A 13,919-nucleotide genomic window follows, 5' to 3' on the forward strand; every position below is an offset into this window, starting at 1 on the left:
AGAATCTAGAAGACAAAGAGAGGTAAGCTTTCTTAAGAATACTGGTGTGTCTTGGCATAATTTTTTTTTTTTTTTCGGAATGTGATCTTATACCTAGAAAGTTAAGGTTTTCCTGGTGATTTGCAACAATCTTGAACTCAAATCAAGGAATTGGAAAGTGTCTCAGCTCTGGGGGGTTAAATCCAGCACAGACTGTGAAAGCTATACTGCTGCATAGCGGGGGATGGGGGCTTGGGGGAGTTTCTTATAAAAACTTGGCCTGAGCTAATTTGTTTTGTTTGAAACTGGAAATCATATTGTTGAAGTCTGCATTCTGTTTTCTTTCAGTTGGTGTATTAACACAGAGCACCATGTTTTTAAAGGGCTTCCTCCTTTCTACAGGAATAAATTTGGCTTCTGAAAAAGAAAAAAGATTGTACCAGCAGTTCAGCAACATCACACCTCTTCCATCATTTTGGGCTTCAGCTCAGTAACTCCAGACAAATTTTGTGGAAATATGTAAAACCATGCCTAGAAGTACTGAGCGTAAAACCTGACTGTACACTCATAAACATTTGTGCAATCTTATGGTCCTTATTATTGAGTTTCTCAAAGCTGTGTGCATATTTTAAAAATCATTAGAATAAATGAAAATGGGAACAAGATGCTATTTCAGAGAAGGTGCTCCCTAGAGATGCCTGAAGAATACTGCTCTATGACTTTCCTCTAGGAAGTGAGCAAGCTTCTTGCCCATAAAATAGATAGAAGCTGCTTTCCAGATACCCCTGTCTGGAGAAATTAGATTAAGATGGAAACTACGGAATACTCATTTTTAAAAATATTTTAACCATACAAACTCAGGACTGAAAAAGCATGCATCCTAAAGAGGCCTGGAATAACTGAAAAGTTAGCAGCCAGAAGAATTGGAATAAAATAAATCTTTAAAAAATAAATAAATCTATTTTTAAAAGGTGGTGGGGGTGGGGAGTGGAGGGGCGGCTGGGTGGCTCAGTCAGTTGAGTGCCCGAGTCCTGGTTTAGGTTCAGGTCCTTGGGGTCCAGGGATCAAGCCCTGTGTCGGGCTCCACGCTCAGTGGGGAATTGGCTTGAAGATTTCTCTCCCTCTGCCCCGACCCTCCTCCCACTCACCCCCAGCCCCTCTCATTTTAAAATAAATCTCTTTTTTTTTTTTTAAAAAGGAACAATTGGGTTGAGTTTTGGAAAATGTCACACTGTAAGACTCATAATGAGTGCCCAGTGCCTCAGGATGAGAGACAAAACCAAGGGGCAAGAGAGAGCTTTATAAGTCCAGGGGTGCTGTAGAAAACTACTAGATGGTCTAAGAAGGCTTCTTGAAACATAAACTCCCAATGCAACTGTAATCCAAATGTGAGGAAGTTATTCAGCTTCTGACTTTTTTTTCAGGTTGAAGAAGTTCAGCAAGATTCATATCCTAAAGGTTTTCATTCTTTGCTTAGTAATTCTTTAAATTTATATTCTAACCACAGGCTGTCTCTCTCTCTCTCCTCTCTGTCTTGTTCTCATGCTGCCCTGCCCCAGGTTGGCCTTCGTTCCACGATGTGATCAGTTCCGATGCAATCACATTCACGGACGACTTTTCCTATGGGATGCACAGGGTGGAAACAAGCTGCTCTCAGGTCAGTTAACCTCACCCCAAAACCCACTGTGCTGCTCACTCTGCACCACAAACACTTCCTGGGTTCCTGTTTGGCTAATATAGCAACTAGGGCCATGTGACTGTCACAAAAGGGACAGACGAATGCAAGGAAGTCTCCGTAAAGTCTTAATGAGATCCCAGTCGTCAGGTGTTAAGCAAGTCCAAGAGAATGCCAGTCATTGGCTTCAACACTATTAAAAAAAAAAAAAAAAAAAAAGATGGATAGGAAAAATCACCTTCAGCTGACTGAGTACAGTGGGGAATGGGCTGTTCTTAGGATGTATGAAGTTTTCATTACGTGGCTTTGTAGAATCTGATGTTTGGAAAGTCCCCCTCTCCCTGCAGTTCTGTGCCCCCGTTGTGCAGCTGTAATGCCCCTAATGGTAATGATCCAAAGATGGTCGGTTAAGACCCCAGAGACAGCTTTCCCTGTGTGGATGAGGAGGGAGGTTGGAGAAAGGCAGTGGGAAGAGGAGGTTCAGTAGTGGGCCTTATGAGCTCAGAGAGAGAAAACGTGATAAGGCAATGCCATCTCTGCTTCTCCCAGTGCACAGACCTCTCTCAGTTTCCAAGGATGTTCCAGTTAGTTCCCATCACTCTGCTCTAACCGAATTAGGGCTGGCTCTACAGGAGAAAATGAGCATGTGTTGAGGAGACAGAAAGAGTTAATCTGTCATCCCAATCTAGAAGACTTGAACTTGTGGGTATTTTTGTATTTAAACTCAGAGACATAGCCAGAACCTTCTTTACACAGAATTAGAGCAACTGCACGTTCCATTCCATTCCATCCTTTAGAACAGGAGGTAGTCCTGTTCTAATCTGCTGTAAATAAGTGAAATGTAGAGTCTGAGTATTGTGGCACTGAAATGTTGGTTGGGGGATGTCTGTTGCGCATATCAGAGGCAAAGGGGGCACCATCCGGCAGCTGAAATAGCAAAGTGATTGCCACGTGGGCCTCCCGCAACATTCTTCTACTTGCCCTTTAACCCCCTTCGTCAGGCACAAGACTTTTAGGGAGGAGGTGGTATATTTACTACCAAGTAGGGAGGGAGATTGGTTAAAACCTAACCATCTGATGAATTTGTGCTTTCCTTTTTTTTAAATAAAGCTGGCGAGTTTTCTATGTAGAGTATCATGTCATCGGCGAAGAGGGAGAGTTTGACTTCTTCTTTGCCAATTTGAATGCCTTTAATGTCTTTTTGTTGTCTGATTGCTGAGGCTAGGACTTCCAGTACTATGTTGAACAGCAGTGGTGAGAGTGGACATCCCTGTCTTGTTCCTGATCTTAGGGGAAAGGCTCCTAGTGCTTCCCCATTGAGAATGATATTTGCTGTGGGCTTTTCATAGATGGCTTTTAAGATGTCGAGGAATGTTCCCTCTATCCCTACACTTTGAAGAGTTTTGATCAGGAATGGATGCTGTATTTTGTCAAATGCTTTCTCTGCATCCAATGAGAGGATCATATGGTTCTTGGTTTTTCTCTTGCTGATATGATGAATCACATTGATTGTTTTACGGGTGTTGAACCAGCCTTGTGTCCCAGGGATAAATCCTACTTGGTCATGGTGAATAATTTTCTTAATGTACTGTTGGATCCTATTGGCCAGTATCTTGTTGAGAATTTTTGCATCCATGTTCATCAGGGATATTGGTCTGTAATTCTCCTTTTTGGTGGGGTCTTTGTCTGGCTTTGGAATTAAGGTGATGCTGGCTTCATAGAACGAATTTGGAAGTACTCCATCTCTTTCTATCTTTCCAAACAGCTTTAGGAGAATAGGTATGATTTCTTCTTTAAACGTTTGATAAAATTCCCCTGGGAAGCCATCTGGCCCTGGACTCTTGTGTCTTGGGAGGTTTTTGATGACTGCTTCAATTTCCTCCCTGGTTATTGGCCTGTTCAGGTTTTCTATTTCTTCCTGTTCCAGTTTTGGTAGTTTGTGGCTTTCCAGGAATGCGTCCATTTCTTCTAGATTGCCTAATTTATTGGCGTATAGCTGTTCATAATATGTTTTTAAAATCGTTTGTATTTCCTTGGTGTTGGTAGTGATCTCTCCTTTCTCATTCATGATTTTATTAATTTGAGTCTTCTCTCTCTTCTTTTTAATAAGGCTGGCTAATGGTTTATCTATCTTATTAATTCTTTCAAAGAACCAGCTCCTGGTTCTGTTGATCTGTTCCACAGTTCTTCTGGTCTCGATTTCGTTGAGTTCTGCTCGAATCTTTATTAACTGTCTTCTAAGTATGAGGACCACTCTCTCCTTGAAAAGCAGACTTCATATTTTACCTAGGTCATATTTTCGGTCCACTCTTGTCTCTCACATACGAGTCTCTGAGTGAGATAGTGGAACTTCCCGATCTTGGGTCTCAACCCCAGAGATTTTCAGTGACTTGGCTTGTGTGAGGCCTGAACGCCAGCAAGTTTTAAAAGCTGCCCTGGTTAAGGCTCTCAATAACCTTGTCAGGTAGACACTGCCATTCTTTCTTATTTTTCAGTTGAAAAAAAGTAAAAATTAAAACACAAAGAGGACAATGACAACTTGTGTAAAGCTACATCGATTTAAGTGGCAGAGCTGGAACTCGAATTTGGGCATTGAGCTCCAGAGCTCTAGGGTGTTTAGCTAGTAGATCACCAAGAGTGGTCTACATTAAAACAACAACAACAAAATCCTGTCACCTCCAGCAGTTGGTTTAGTTCAATTCAGCTTTTCAATCAAAAAGCTTTGATTCAGCTTTTAGAATCAATTCAGCAATTGAATTAATATTCAATTGAATATTAATCGAGATTTGTATAACTGCCACAAAAACTATGATTATCTCCCCCGGAATCTAAAATATCCAACAGAAAAGTAACCGGGTAGGATGATACTAGTAATGTATAACCTAGGTACATGGTACTTAACAAACCTCTTTTAAGACAACAGTTGTGTTTCGTTGTAAGCCGCCTTAGAGGCTGTTGCATGGCGCCTACTTTCCTTTTTATTCAGAATCCACTTTCAAACATTGAGTCCATTGAGAACCAAATAAAAAAGGGCCAGGAAAAGTGAGGCGTAAGATAATGACTTTCCTTAACGTTCTGTTCTCTGAGGTCTCTGCGACTGATTCTTTCAATTCACAGAGTAAAACTTGGTCCTTTCTTGGGGCCAACCGCAGAGATGATATTAGTAGCGGTCAAGAAAAGACCATTATGAAGGGGTTCTGTTGTGACCAAAGAGAAATGAACCCTACAAACTGCCCAAGTCAGGCAACATGATATAAGAGACACTAAGCTAAACCAAGTACAGCTCTCAACGCTTTGGCCAAAAGCCTAGGTGGCTGTTACTGTGCTCTGGGCCGCCCTTTCTGAATAGTTGGGTGAAGAACTAACACTCACCTATCCCTTCTGGCTTTTTCCCCTGCCACCTTTATTAACTCAGATTTGGAAAGCGGATGGTGACTCTTTCTTAAATAAAAGTCTTAAATTTAAAGAGAAGAGGGAGGGGAAATTTGTTCTATTAAGCCGTGTCTAAAAATACGTGCTCTGTGAAGTAAGTTCCACGGGGAAAATAATCGGGTTCCAGCAGTAAAGAAAGTCATGTTTGCTGGATTCTTCTCCCTGTGGGCAGAGTGGGGTATGTCCACGTCAACAGAGCAGGAATTGCTCACTAAAGTGTGCTAGGTATCGTTTGTTCTTTCTTTCTTTCTTTCTTTCTTTCTTTCTTTCTTTCTTTCTTTCTTTCTTTCTTTCTTTCTTTCTTTTTTCTTTCTTTCTCTTTTGTTCTGTGTTTCACCCACACATTTATTTTCCTTTTGTTCTACATTTTTCTTGAGTCTTTTTTTTTTCCATTTTCTCATTCATCCTTTTTTATCTCAACTTGGAAAAAAATAACTGACCAAATGCTCTCCCTACTAGAGTGACCACGTGTATTTCGTTTCCTGGTTTCTCATTCTTATTGCTACTTTTCGTGACCCATTTATCTTTTTTTTTTTTAATTTTTATTTATTTATGATAGTCACAGAGAGAGAGAGAGAGAGAGGCAGAGACACAGGCAGAGGGAGAAGCAGGCTCCATGCACCGGGAGCCTGATGTGGGATTCGATCCCGGGTCTCCAGGATCGCACCCTGGGCCAAAGGCAGGCGCCAAACCGCTGCGCCACCCAGGGATCCCTCTTTTTTTTTTTTTTTAACCTTCTACTCTTTCAGTTTATGTGTCTCTTCCCCTACCCACAGTTTCTCCCATCATTTCGAGAGGAAGGGATAGTAGGAAACTTCATTCAGATCTGCTTCGCTTCTTTCTAAAATTCTGATCACATTTTGAATTCACGTGGCATGTCCTTTGTCCAGATTGAATCGCCACAATGTGGTTTGTCTGACGAAGAACCTGTTAGATGCGTTAGGGACCTCATAGACATTCTCAGTTGGACATGTTATGCCGAGTATTTCTTTCCTTATGGTAAAGATGCAGCATCTACACATGACGACCCTCGTCCTGCCACCTTATCCAAATGAGCTGAGCTTCCATGGACAAAACCAGTAGGCTCCAAGTACTTGCTTGGCATTTTTTTTTTTTCTTCCCTGTCTGTCGGTTCCTAAGTCTTGCTCCAGTATTTAGGATTCTTCTTTTTTCTCTTTCTTCTGTTTGGTTTAAATAGTGATGTAGGACATTCTATGCAGTGAGTTAGGCCCCCTAGTTGGGTAGGAATTATAAACGTGCTGGGAGACATACTCTAACCCCTCCTTATACTACCCAGTAGTTCTTCCTTGTGTCCCGTGACTCCTTTAGTCACATATCTTAGTAAGATTTTGTTGAGAAAGTTAAAGATTGATTCAGTACTGTCAACACTCTTAAGATAAATAGTGCAATCAGGTCCTTCTGAAAGAATTGCTGTGTAAGGAACCTCGCACACTACCTGATGCTAAGTCAACAATGCAGAAAACTCGTGAGGGGGCTGGAGGGTCTTCAGTGCCTTCTGGTTCGATTCCTGCTCGCAGAGGAAATAGGTTGCCCCGTTCCATCCTGACTTTTGTTGCAACCATATCTGTTTGCTTTTACTGTTCGACCCGATGAATTGAGGGCAGTTACCTCTTCAAGGAGGAATTACATTCCCATCATCTCTTTCTTTACCTTCAATCTGCCTGCCTTAGTGGGCACGTGTATCTTCTCCCCAGCTATGGCAATTTTCCACCAATTTGCAGTTAGAACTTTTTAAGATTTCATTCACACTTTTCAGCTAGTGATAAAATATACTGCATCTATCCTCATTTCACTACCTGCTATGAATAATCGTTTGACAGCGTCTCCCTAATCCTCCAGCCGAGCCTGGTAAGCAGTGCTCTGTCAGGAGTTAAATTCAGTGCAACAAGGGAAGAGTTGCGCGGTGTAAGCTGTAGTTCAGAGAAGTAAGCCTCTCCTGGTAATACTTGGGGAATTCCTCCTTCTTTAGATCAAAATTCTACATCTGCAGCAAATGGGAGACCAATAAATCACTTAACTTTTGGTAATCATCTTTAAGGAAACCATCAGATCCCTGGGTTTACCCAAGTTGGAGTCTATTTATGCCGGCCGCTCTTACTAGCTGGACTCTATGGTAGGGTCCCTTAAGTTTGTTTTAGGTCACTATTAATTTGTTCTTAGGCAACCAAATCAACAGAAAGGTAAATACCCACCAATACACGGTGTCTTTCAAAAGTTAAGCAGTTTTTGGTAAAGCCCCAAACCTTATTAATCTTTTGCAGATGACAACTCCTATATTGCTGATGATTAAAGATAGCCATGTGTTACAATAGGGTTTCAGACTCACAGCCCATCTCTCTTTTTCTTGATCTTTCGGTAAAATCATAATGCTAAACTGGTGACTTCACAATCATTTCCTTGGCAAAAGATTAATATCACAAGCACAGAGGAAAGAGCCCTACTTACACACAAGTGTCTTCAATAACGGTGGGAGAAAACAGGATACTACTGGCAAAGTAAATTGCTTTTCTTCTTAAACTCTTTTCTCCTTCTCATCCTGCCCCATGTGCCCAAGTGTAAAAGCCCTGCTTTGAAACCGTTTCATCTTGTAGATCAAACACTTAAGAGAAAATGACAATAATAAAGCCCAAAACATCCTAGAAATAGCTGGGAGAAAACCCTCTAGGACAGTTGGAAATACATCAGTGCGGAAATATGTAACTGTGTTGAATGCACTATTTGTGTTTCTCATGCACACGATTGAGAATTGCAGTCAGATTTTAAGGAATTATGTTAAATTTGATGTTCAATCACTTTTTGGGGGAGGGGAGCGTCTTTTCCCTTGGTTCTCTGCAGGTTCTTTAGTTGCCAACTTTTCTGAGTGGGAGGCTTAGGTGATAAAAGATTCCTCCGGGAAGTTTAAAATTTTCTTTTGAACAATTATCTCGTGCTCTCTCAGAATGAGAGCTAGAACATTCGGTTGTAGTGTGCATCTTACCCATAAAATAAATGGCATAACTGTTTTAAAACAACTTTCAAAATGCACACTAAAGATTTTACCCTGAAATAAATCATTAACAGCAGGTTTCAGAGATTTCTTCGTCGGGCAGCCAGTTTGTTTCAGTTACAACCAGGTGTGCTGAGATCCCAACACATTGCCAGTTGGCTGGGGCCAGGGAGGCAAGAGCTCACAGGCGGCTAAAGAAACAATGCATCACTGACAACTTCCATTCATCATCCCAGCCTTCGGCCAGGGGTAGAAGCTGGAAAGAATGGGCTCCATGTGCGTTCCCCTCTGGGAGGAACCTTCAGGGCTTATGCACTTTTCAAAGAAACCCGGTAATAGTCTTTTATGGGAGACTGGGTGTACCTGGGAAGGAGCAGAAATGGTGCTGTGTGGTTAGGCTTCCTGCAGACAAATGGCTTCGCAGCTTTGCAGGCGGTGGAGTGGGCATGCATGTGGTGGCCCAGATATACATGAACACCTGGCTGTGTTTTGAAATGTGGCTCCTCCCTCGGTTGTCTGAGCCCGGTGTGAATCCTCCAGAACACCTTGGGCAAGCCTGATGAAGCTATCACTATCATTCGTAGGGGACTCACACCTTTCCTGAGGCTTTCCCCACCCCTACCATCCCCAACCCATAGAGCTGTTTGCCAGCGATTTTTGTTGCTTCATTCCAAGTTCTCTTCCTCATCCCCCTGCCTTTTCCTTTTGGATTAGGGGCATCTAGAATCTGTGTTTTTCTTTCTGTGTAAGCAAAACACCCAGTTCCAGATTTAGCAAGTGAAACTGCAGACCAATAGCCAACTCAGTGCAACAGATTGAATTGCCCTAAGTTGGATTTGTTAAAGATGATTGGGGAAATGAAGACATATAAAATAGTCCCAAAGAGCTTCAAGCATATCCTTGCTGCGTCTTCTTTTTGGAGTAAGGTAAATAGCACTGTTTTCTAAATATGTCCAAGAGATGATGAATAAAGGTAACGTCAGTTGTTTTGCCCAGATAGCTGTTTTCGGTCATTAAAAAACAAAAACACAAAACCTGTCTGAGGCCTTTATGTGAAAAATGCGCCTCTCAGATGCCAAGTGATCAAAGTGCCAGAGCTGCATGTGAGATCAATAATGGTGCACACATACTGGTCACCGAGAGCATGAGTTCCTGTTGGCCTGCACACTGACTGTTTTGGCAGGCAGAAATAGGTGTTTTCCTGTGTCCACTGGGTAAGCATATGTATTTTTACTGGTGCATCTTAGCTGCTGATGCCTGAAAATTTGGCCTCAATTGTTTATAGAAAGGAAAAGCAATCTGAGCTGTCAGCCTTGATATTACCTAAACCTGCATAGAATGTGGTAAAATAGTGCAAGATTTGTTTTTTAGGCCTGTTTCATATTTTCCAGGCAATAGATCAAATCAGTTCAGGGTTCATTTTTAGTTCTTTAATAAGCTGACACAGTATGTTGGCAGTAAAATAAGAATGCACTTTTAACATGGAAGTGCCATATAGTCGGAGTCGCTATTTGTGCTATTTATTAATAACTAGAGAACCCCTGAGAATTGAGCGTAGCACTTTGGATAGGGAAACTGAGATTCTAGTTCTTTCCATTGTAATGAGCACCGTCCTTCATTTCTCTCTCATCATCTCCATTTGGTTCATTAGCCCAATTCCCATGTCAATTCCTACTCTCTTTTCCTGTAAATTCTAAGGGTTTTGTATACCAACCGAGCACAGTGAGAAGAATTAATAAATCAGCTACAGGCCTTTTCTCTCACAGCCTTCCCTAAATCTTGACTCTTCCATCTACTCCAAATGCTCCTCTGATGTCCACTCCTTTGCCTACTCACTTCCTTTGGTTTCTTATTCCAGAGTCACCCCAGAAGAATAGCCCCTCACCCTCATACCTGCAATATCAGCCCCCAACCCTGACGCTTCATATCACTGCCTCTTTTCCCCCTCTCCTTGGCATTTATTCCCACCTATCGTACTTGATAGTTGATATTTCTTTGTGTATTATCTATCTCTCCCACTAGAATGTCAGCAGCGTGAGCCCAGGGGTTGTTGCCTGTGTCTGCAGAGTCTGAGACACTGCCTGGCTCCAAAAATACTTCAATGAATGAATGGAAGTCGTTTGCCTCAGGCTTCAGTTTCCTTGTTGCATGACGATTGATGTGTTTTCACAGCCCGTTTGAATATGATGCACTATTGTCTCCTTATCCCTCACTCCTGTCCCTGCTCAGAAAAGGTACAAGAGGGGCACCAAGTGGCTGAGTGCCACCAAGTGGTTGAGCATCTCCCTTCGGCTCAGGGTATGATCCCGGTGTCCTGGGTTCGAGTCCCACATCGGGCTCCCCACAGAGAGCCTGTTTCTCCCTCTGCCTGTGTCTCTGCCTCTATCTCTGTGATTCTCATGGATAAATAAATAAAAATCTAGAAAAGAAAGAAAGAAAGAAAGAAAGAAAGAAAGATAGAAAAGAAAGAAAGAATAGAAAGAAAGAATAGAAAGAAAAGAAAGAAAGAATAGAAAGAAAGAATAGAAAGAAAGGATGCAAGATAGTTAAGTGTGACATATAGTGTTGTCACTGGAGTCATACCCAGCGTCGGAGGGGCTAGTGCAGGGCATGTGCACCGAGCCAGCCTTTCTGGAGAAACCCTCTCTGGGCTGGATCTCTCTCTAACCTGTCACAGCCACCCAGCCCTCCTGCTGTCCTGCTGCTTCTGTCTGGGTGCTGGGCCTCCTCTCCTTCCCCGAGCTTCATGGATAGTCGGCAGCACGGATTCGAGCTCCTTCCTTGCCCCCATAACACGGGGCCAGTGGGTGGAGAAGCCAGGGCACTCCACCTACTGGGAGTTGGAGTAAAGCGACCGTGTGGGCTGTGACATTCTATTCGCCTCGCTTGCCGGCCCGGTGACCGCGTGGCACACATCTGTTGAGCCTTGCCGTGGCCTTGCTGGGTTCCAAGGACGTCAGCACTTGTCTGATGTGAAGTTTACTGCCCGTGAAAGCAAACGTCCCCTCTGTCCGGCCAGCTGCGCAGTGTCTTCTGCATCTCTGAAGCCCACCCATCCAAAGCCAAGAGTAACGCCAGGGATGGGTGGAGGTGGGTAGGGGAGACTTTATTCCACGTGTTCCTCACAAGGGGGGGAGGAATCCATAAAATTCATCCCATTTGCTCAGCTGCTCAATTCATAAAGCCACAGCATCTCGGCACCATTCAAGGGGCCGAGAGACCGCACGGTCACCAAATATAGTGGCTCCTACCCGATGTCGGCTGTGCCCGGTACCCGGTGTCCCACTCCTGGCCTGCGGTGCGGGCCGCCCCGGAGCCACCCCTGCGCTGCCACCGGCCAGGCCACCTGTGGTCCCCCTGCTCTACAAGCTGGGATCCGTCTACACCACCGAGCACGGGCCCCCTGCAAAGCCTGCGGTGTCCACGCCGTCCCCTTGACCATGTCGCTCTTCTCTTTGCAGTGCGGGGCTCACCTCGGGCACATTTTCGACGACGGCCCTCGTCCCACCGGCAAAAGATACTGCATCAACTCGGCGTCCCTGGCGTTCACACCCGCGGGCGGTGGCACCCAGGGGAGCAGCGGGCCGGGTGGCCCGGCCGCGGGGGGCAGAGCCGAGCTGTAGGCCCGGAGCCCTGGCCCAGGGTCCTCGTGGCGCAGCTGGGTCCAAAGAAAAATCAGAAAACAACTAAACCAAAAAACAAAACAAAAAGAAAAAAAGAAACAAAACCCCAACAACTCAGAATTGTCTATCTTAGATATATTTTTTCAAGAACTCTAAGGGCAGTTTTGTGCTTTAGATCTTTTTCTTCTTTTTGCTTAGACAGAGGCCTCAGGCGGCCATGCACCTGGCCACCAGCTAGACCCAGATGGTTTGTGGCCTCAATGGTGGCCGTGGTCTGGGGACCCTCTTTCCCAAGCCACTGGAGTGCCGCTTGGCCTGATTTTCTCTGAGCACGCAGCTTCTTTGGGGATCCCTCCCCCCACACCCCACCCCTTGCTTCAGAGGCAGAAGGTGCTGGGCTTGGGATCCCCTGGGGTGGGGGTGGCGGTGGCAGCCCAGCACCCAGAGCAGGGCACCCAGACCTGCAAGACACGAGGCCCGAGGCCCCCGCGCAGGCCTACCTGAGACAGGGGCGGACTCACGTCTTCTGAGACTTCTCAGCTTTGTGGAAAGTTTGAGCTAAGGTCGTTTATTCTCACTAAAAGGGTGTGAAGGTCTAAAGTCTTTCCTTATGTTAAATTGTTGCCAGATCTGTGGGTCGGAGTGGGGGTGCAGGGGTTGGGGGGGTGCGGTGCACTGAGTGTTGTGGTGGAGAGAAGTAAACATTACCTCACGGGTAGGCCTTTATTTTATTTTATTTTCCATCGAGAACATTGGAATGTAGGACAACTGTAAAACGCTGAGCCCCGTTTTTGTCCCAAGTCCACAAAGAACAGCACCTGCCATTGCCTTTTGTAAGTCGGTCCCTCCGCACCTACTGCCAGCTGCAGCCGGGAGGGCGTTTTGGTAAATCCCACTGTGTAAAAAGAAAACGTTGGGGACAGCACACCTCATCAAGGCAGCAGAAATAAGAGAGCGTGGAGAGGACCAAGGAGGAGGTCCTGGGTAGGAGAATACCCAGTGCTGAGCAGAAAAGCCCACAAGATACTACCAGTAATGACAGACGCAGCCCGAAGCGGGGGACCTGGGGTGTAGAGGTTCGGGTGAGCTCCGGGAGGATGCTAGGGGTTAAATGGAAAGACCCAGGAGCTCAAGTCCCACCCCCCCACCCCTCCCCCCCCCGCTGCTGTGTGACAAGGGCCAAGCCATTGAGCCTCTCCATGCCTCCTCTTCATATATAAACTGGGACTTGCATTATTTATAAAATAATTGACACTCTCAGGGCAAAATTACTATATTGCTGTACAATTAAGATTTGTGTTGTAAAATTAAACTGATCTGGTTCTAATTGCCTCAGAGGCTGAAGCCCAAGCATTTGAAATGGAAAGAAGCAGAGAGAAGGTTGACTTAGCTGATTGGTATGGAAACAGTTGGGCCACGAGCCAGAAATTTTTCTTTGTAGCAATATGGCTGGTTTTACTCTGCGGAGCTCCGCTCAGTTGCTGTGTAACACTTGGCCCTGTGGAACGTGGAACGGCTGTCACTGTGCACAATAAGGTTTCCACAGGTAGGACCTGCAGTGATTTAAGATGATATCGCCAGAGCTGGGTTTGAGGGTACGGTTTATGATTGATAGATATGGTGTTTGAGGCCTTGAATGCTAATCCTGAAAGGCAGTTTTTAAAAAATATTGTAAATCTTTGAAAGCTTATGAAAACTGACGTCTTTCCTTGTAAGCACCAAGACAAAAATAAGAAAGAGGGACACTTGACAATGAGAAACAACGAGAAGTTAAAATGAAAAGTCACAAATCAAAGTGGCAGTGTGGTCACGTCCACATCCTTCCATGCGTCTACACGTACTTCTGGTGAGGCCCTGATAATCCAGTGACTTCACTGTCACGAATGCTCTCACCTCACAATGCCGGTAAGTTATGCTCCTCATTTCCCAGCTCCCAAGCCTTGTACCTCTAGCCCCGGGGGGTCCCTCTGGAGTTGAGATGTAAGACCATTGAGGCCTCGGCACGAGGACCAGGCTAGCAACCCATGCTGACCTCACAGAGGGAGCCCCATCATTTCCCAGAGACCCGAGGATCCAGTGTGGGATCCACTAACGAAGGAAGTCTCCAGAGACTTCCCTGACACAGCATACGTACATCTGTCCTTTGGGCCACACAGCACTTCTCGCATTGCTCCAGCTTCTGCCCCGGGGTGTCCTGGACACG

At 44.8% G+C, this 13,919-nt stretch overlaps 1 protein-coding gene across 7 annotated transcripts in view; it reads left to right on the top strand.

Annotated features, from left to right (window-relative positions):
- Nucleotides 1-13,506, top strand: part of MSRB3 (methionine sulfoxide reductase B3) — a 178,419-nt gene extending 164,913 nt beyond the window's left edge. For all 7 annotated transcript variants that reach the window (XM_072843137.1, XM_072843139.1, XM_072843140.1 and 4 more), the window contains 2 exons: nt 1,539-1,636; nt 11,555-13,506. In XM_072843137.1, coding sequence (XP_072699238.1) covers nt 1,539-1,636; nt 11,555-11,716 — 260 coding nt within the window. In that variant the 3' untranslated portion in view covers nt 11,717-13,506. The remainder of the gene's footprint in view (nt 1-1,538; nt 1,637-11,554) is intronic.
- Nucleotides 13,507-13,919: the final 413 nt, after the last annotated feature.

Source organism: Canis lupus, chromosome 11, assembly GCF_048164855.1.
Source record: "Canis lupus baileyi chromosome 11, mCanLup2.hap1, whole genome shotgun sequence".
NCBI classification, from domain to species: Eukaryota; Metazoa; Chordata; class Mammalia; order Carnivora; family Canidae; genus Canis; species Canis lupus.